General features: G+C 38.9%; 2 protein-coding genes across 2 annotated transcripts in view; both read left to right on the top strand.

The window, feature by feature from the left end:
- On the top strand, positions 1-3074 carry LOC106877460 (transcription termination factor 4, mitochondrial). The gene is made up of 2 exons (XM_014926363.2): positions 1-98; positions 1826-3074. Exon 2 carries the CDS (start codon positions 1873-1875, stop codon positions 2968-2970), a length of 1098 nt encoding a protein of 365 aa, XP_014781849.1. The 5' UTR covers positions 1-98; positions 1826-1872; the 3' UTR covers positions 2971-3074.
- Positions 3075-6060: 2986 nt separating this feature from the next.
- Positions 6061-6855, top strand: part of LOC106877461 (omega-amidase NIT2) — a 17971-nt gene continuing 17176 nt past the window's right edge. The window contains exon 1 of the mRNA XM_014926364.2: positions 6061-6165. Within this exon, the coding sequence (XP_014781850.1) occupies positions 6150-6165 (16 nt within the window). The 5' untranslated portion in view covers positions 6061-6149. The remainder of the gene's footprint in view (positions 6166-6855) is intronic.

Here is a 6855-nt window from a genome sequence, read left to right as displayed (position 1 = left end):
GGGAAGGTTTTTTTCCGGTTACCCTGCCGTGAAGGATGCTTCGACCTCGAAGATGGACCCCGATTTTGACTTGAACATTTTGAACTAAAAAAAAAGCAGTAAGGTCCCAACACTTTCACATTCTTTACCAAAATGGTTTAGTGACATCTCGATGATATAGATTTTGTTAAAGTCAATTATAGTCTACATCTTTTCTTAATGTGTAGGTGGCTGAACACTCCACAGACATGTATACCCTTAACTTAGTGTCTCCGTCATGCATGACGGAGACACTAAGTTACATGATAATCCCCAATCAGCTTAAAGTTGGACCCCTAGAACTCTCAGTAAATCATCGAGATATATTTTTGTCTTTAAAGAGTATCCGCGATGCCGTGAAATGCGGTATGTTTTTTTTTTATTTCTCATATTAGACCCCTTATCTTGACCTTGCCAATAAAACTCCCTTAAGTCATCTTGAATTTATAGCGTAGGAATTTAAAAGACTAAATAAATGCTGTTTATTTTTGGTAATGATCACTTGACCTCTAGTTTATAAGAAATAACAAACGTTATTTTTCTTGCAGTGTAAAACTGAAGAAGCAGGCACTGAAAAAATTATTCAGTGTTATAGTTAATGCTTAATTCCGGGCAAACCTAGTCATACGAAAATTTCAAGCATTAAGGTCCTTTTTTTTTTTTTTTTTCCTGTGGGTGTATCGAGGATTTCTTTAACTAACGTGTGTCTTTCTTTCATTTTTTTTTTTTTTTCAACATTTCAAGACATTACAGTATCATTTTTAAAATGTTTGGCTGTTATTTCTAGCACCCCCGAATGCCTATATTCTGCCGGCGGTCGACTTTAGCTTTCATCCTTTCGGTGTCGATAAAATAAGAATGACTTGAATACTGGGGGTCGATGTAATTGACTTGCCCCGTCTCCACAAAATTGCTGACCTTGGGCCAAAATTTGAAACCGTTTTTATCACCATCATCATTTCACGACCAAAACCTCAATGCTTTCATAACACAAACACTTACCGCAATCTCTTTAACTTTGTAACAAGCTTCTCTTTTGGATCACATTAAGAATTGTGATACTAGCATGGCCACCTGAAGAATTGTCTCACACACACACATACACAGCACCTGAATCCCCAAAAAGCCTCGTGGTAGCAAAGGAGAATGGGCACCAACCAGCCCAAAGTTTGGGGTGGGCTGCACCTGCCTACCTTCGTAGCTATGGCATTGAGGTAGATCTAGGCATACCTTTTTAACGGGGACAAAACCCAGATTTAAAACACTGGATGATGATGATATATATATACATATATATGTATATATATATATATATATATATATATATGGTGTTTAATGTAGTGTGTACATTAGTAGTATGTTTGTTGACCTGTCAACTGCACATATTCGGATGTGGACAACTCTCACATATGGGTCCCAGGAGTCTGTAGAGCACAACGATGGCCACACCATGATACTTCATTTCAGTTAGTGAGCAAAACAAAGTCGAGAATACCAGCAAATGCATGAAAACTGGAATGGCACTTGAGACAGAAGAAGCCAATATGGTCAGTGGCTCAGAAGGCACTGTAGCAAGATGTGTGGCTCATCGAGGTCACTCTCTTTCCTTGTACTGATTTCGCTCACAAGATATTGGTTAACCCTCAGCTATAGTATGTCTAATGAAAAATATTTTGGAGAAAATATAGATGAATAACAAGTGTTTTTAGAGGAAAAAAATGTAAGCAAAAAGCAACCGGTGAGTGTATTTATAGACTTTTGTTAGTATAGCTCTTTCAAAATATAATGATTTTTTTTTCTTTTGCAGGTATTTACGAAATTCTTGACAATCTTGAGAATATGGTATGACTGGAGATGCTGTCTAACAAGTTTCCACAATCTCTCTTTGACTGGAGAAATGTCAGTCTATTATTTTCAAAATCATTAAGGCAAGTATTACATAAGCAACAAAATGTTTACCACCACTGTCCACTGTTTAAAAGTAAATCTGTAAACTTATTTCCACCATGTCCAAATCTTCCACTTCTTCCCGCATTTGTCTGCTGCCAACCAAAAAGGTACATCGTTAACCAAGCACCTCACCCCTACAATGTATCTGAGTTGGCCGTAAGTATTAAAGAAAAGGCAACACACATTGATAAAATGATTGCCTCAGTTCCAGACAGAACCATCTGTAGTTACATCTCTATACTTGAAGGTCTCAACATGCCATTGGATGAAATAAAAGCATTCTTGGGGGACAACCCAGAATTGCTGAAGATTCCTGTCAAAAATTGGCAAAATGTTCTTCAGACACTGAATGATTATGGTATCAAAAACAAACCATTGTTGAAAACTTTACACAACTATCCCCTTATTCTTGGCCAGAAGCCTAACCATTTAAGTACCGTATTTAACAGTTTACGGACGTTGAAAATCTCTGATAACAGTTTGAGGCAGATGATTACTTATAACCCAGCGATTGTGTCTTTTGAACCAAATATGTTGGTGAAAAGAGCCAGGGAATTACAGACTCTGTTTAAAATGGATGATGTTATTTTCTTGATCCGAAAGTCTCCATACATTCTCACTGAAGACTGGGAAAAAATTATGAAGAAATTCAATTATGTTTTTGCCGAAATGGGCATCACACAACCACAGATGAGATATTCAAATCTCTTTCATCATTCCTTGGATCACATCAGAGCCAGACATCTTTGGGTGTACAGAACTGGATTCTTCAAAAAAAGCAAACATAAAGAAGAGAAACAATTGAATCCTCGCCTCGACACAATTTTAGATTTGTCTGACAAAAAATTTGCTGAGAAATTTGGGAATATGTCTAAAAAGGATTATCAAACATTTTGCAAATTGCTGCAGCAAGAAATTGAAGATGACAACGATGATGACAAGGATTATGATGGTGATGATGACGATGATGATGATGACGATGATGATGATGATGATAAATGATGAATGGTAATAATGATGGTGACAGTGGTGATGATGATGATGTTGAGCATTATCACATTGCTAACGATTATAATAATGTTGATAAATAAATATTTCAAGTAAAATGTTTCGTTGTTGTTTTATTAGCTGTAATTAATCACCACAGTGACTTATTTTTTTAATAATGGGTTTTTTTTCCCAAAGGATCTCTGGAGTACCATTACTCAACAGAGTGCGTTGCTCGGAGATCAGGGAATCTCTTCAGGTCAAACTCTTACTTCACTGCTTTGAGAGGTCACAACTCCATTACTACAAATGTGGGATTAAAATGTCGCAGTAAAGAATCTTCAAGACAGAAGACCTTGCTGCAGACCAAGAACAATATTGTTGGATGATATTCATAGTCTCAGTTGGTCATATTTGGAAATCCAGCTTGAAAGTGTAATGACAATTGCTCTTGATAGGGCCCAAAGACAACCCTCGTGACCATCCCCACTTCCAAGAACAGTTGGCAGAGAAAGTAGATGGATGGTTGGATGTTAATTCCTCATGACTTCCCCATGCTTGTGGTTATGTCGTTGGGCTCATATTGTCTTATCATAAGGGTGTGGATTCAATTCCTACACTGGGCAGTATATTTATGTCTTGAAACAAAACACTTTATTTAAACATTGCTCTCCAGTGCCCTCGGGTGAAATACACACCTGTTGACTGCCTGAGCAGCCCTCTCTTCTTCCAACTGTCACATCTTGAATGGTTCACAGAATCAAAAGTGAGAGGACCAAGAAAGATTGGTTTGTTGGGGTTGGGTGTGTGAGAAGTTTTTATGTTACCTGTGGGTGGGACACACAGTGCTTCTAGAACTCAGTTTCACTGACGTGGGAAGGTCTTCTCAAGAACCTTGTACGACTAAGCATCTTGGTCCGTTGTCATTTCCTCCATGAGGCCCAACATCCTGAGATTGGTCTTTACTATTTCATCCCATGTCTTCCTGGGTCTCCCTAGTACCCATGCTGGTGGCATGCAAAAAGCACCTTCTGAGCACTGGGCCCCACAGAGGCAATGACAAATGACTGAGACCTTTGGTAATATGCTGTGCTTGAAAAGGAAGATATCCATCAAGCCAAGTGAAATCATAGGTGTGGTAGATACTAGTGTCGCACAACTGGCACCCATGCTGGTAGTACGTAAAAGCACCCATTACCCTCTCGGAATGGTTGGTATTAGGAAGGGCATCCAGCTGTAGAAATCATGCCAAATCAGACTGGAGTCTGGTGGAGCCCCTCAGCTTACCAGCCCTTGTTAAACTGTCCAACCCATGGACAACGGATGTTAAATGATGATGATCATCATCATCCAGTGTTTTAAATCTGGGTTTTGTCCCTGTTAATGGGGGTGGCTGGATCTACCACAATGCCATAGCAACCAAGGTAGGCAGGTGCAGCCCACACCAAACTTTGGGCTGGTTTGTGCCCATTCTCCTTTGCTATCATGAGGCTTTTTTGGAGCTGGATTTTCTACAGGAAGCATGCCCTTGCTTACTCCCAACCTCAGTTTCTAGATATGAGTGGTCCCGAGACCAAGGCCTCTACCATGATTTTTAAGAAATGTGGTGGAAAACTAGGTCAGCAAGGCAGGGACACTACTCCCTGAGACCCCTTTCAGAGCCCCCCTACCTATGATGATGATGATGATACCAAATGTCTTAAATAAGAACCATTTAAAATATGTTTCATTTGCATTGTTATCAATAGAGGGAGTGAAAGATTGCCTTACTTTTTACATCAGGGAACAATAAAGTAGGGCTGACAGACCAAATCTGGTTGACAGCTTCATTTCGTCCAATCTGTTGACTCCACTGAAGATGTGACATTGCATACAAATGCTTTCCATTTTGCTTATCTTTGAGAAATGTTTAAAATCCTTATCAGAAAATACAGCACTGGCCCAAAACATATCTATCTTTTACTTTTTATTGGCTGTGGCCATGCTGGGGCACTGCCTTGAATGGTTTTAGTTAAATGATTCAAACCCAGCACTTATTTTTTATTTTTTTTTTTTGCTTCAAGCCAGGTACTTATTCTATCAATCTCTTAGGCTGAATTGTTATGTTATGGGGATGTAAACAAACCAACACTGATGAAGGACATACAAAGACAGACACACACACATTTTTTGTGTAGTCATTTGACTAATATATATAAATAGCACCATTTGAACGTGATCGTTAGCAGCGTTGCCTTACTGGTACTTGTGCCGGTGGCATGTGAAAGAAAACATTTGAGTGAGGTCATTGCCAGTGCCGCTGGACTGGCTCCCGTGCCTTTGGCTTTTAAAAAACACCAGTTGAGCATGGCCATTGCCAGTACCGCGTGACCGGCCCTTATGCCGGTGGCACATAAAAGCACCCACTACACTCTCGGAGTGGTTGGCATTAGGAAGGGCATCCAGCTGTAGAAACTTTGCCAGATCAAATTAGAGCCTGGTGCAGCCGCTGGCTCACCAGTCCTCAGTCAAATCGTCCAACCCATGCCAGCATGGAAAACGGATGTTAAACGATGATGATGATGTATGTATATATGTATACATATATATACACACACACAATATACATATATATACAGAGGTAGAGACAGCAAAAGACTGAGACCTCTGGAGATATGCTGTGATTGGGAAGACCTGGCAAGTAAAGTGACATCACAGCCGTAGCCTATATCAGTGTCACATAACCAACCCATTTAAAAAGTACCTTTGAATTGTCAGGCGACATGCCATGCTTGAGGAGACCTATTGAGTCGAGTAAAATCAAAATCAAATCAAATCAAGTGGAATTGTAGTTGTGGCCAATGCCAGTGCCACCTGACTGGCTCCTGTGCTGGTGGCACACAAGTAGCACCATTCATTCGTGGGTTGTTGCCAGTGCCACCTGACTGGCTCCGTGCTGGTAGCACGTAAAGAGCACCATCCAAACGTGGCCAGTGGTGGTGGCTTTAGTCGTTCTTGTTGTTATCATTATCGGTATCGTCGTTGTTGTTGTATCCTGAAGATGAACAATATTTACAATTCCACGTGACTAATCAACATTTTGAGTTCAGTTTAATGAGGGTGACTTTCACAGTTTGGTGAGGGGGGGGGGGCGTGGAGGGGTTTACAGTCCAGACAGAAAGTACTGTTAATCTACAGATTATCTTTTGAGGAGTATGGCAACGAAACCAAGTAAGTCGAACAAGTGGGCATTCTTAATATTTTTCAAAAAGATTACAACTTACATATACATACAGCTATGCATGTATGTATCTATATATGTAGGTATATATATATGTATGATTGTCTATATATATATATGTAAGTATACGTGTGTATGTATGTATGTGTGTGCGTGTCTGTATGTATGTATAATGTACATTCATACATATATATAAAAATATGCGTATATATAAAATATATGTGTATATCTTTCTCTTCGATATCTTCATCTCCCCCACTATCTACCTATGTACACACATGGAGTAGAAACACAAAGGTATTACTATATATATGTATCTATCTGTCTATCTATATCTGGATTTTACTCATAGGGTATTAAAATCTTAATAATGGATTTATAAAGGCAATGACCAATCTTAAAGACTATTGGATTTTACTCACAAGGTATTGGAATCTTATATGTATACCATTCTGCCTAAACAATGGATTTACAAATACAATATCCCTACATTCACTCTCTATTTCTTATCTTATCTAAACTAACTATTGCATAACCAACCTCTCATACCGTCTCCGATGAAGGGATATATTAAATATCCTGGAAACAGCTGTAAGACCTTCTATTTATAAATGTTCTATATTATACACAGCCTTGGTTTTTTTTTATCTCATTCCGAAAAGTAAATCCTTATATATATA

This window comes from Octopus bimaculoides, chromosome 20 (genome assembly GCF_001194135.2).
Source record: "Octopus bimaculoides isolate UCB-OBI-ISO-001 chromosome 20, ASM119413v2, whole genome shotgun sequence".
NCBI lineage: Eukaryota > Metazoa > Mollusca > Cephalopoda > Octopoda > Octopodidae > Octopus > Octopus bimaculoides.
This window is presented reverse-complemented; position numbering and strand designations above follow the sequence as displayed.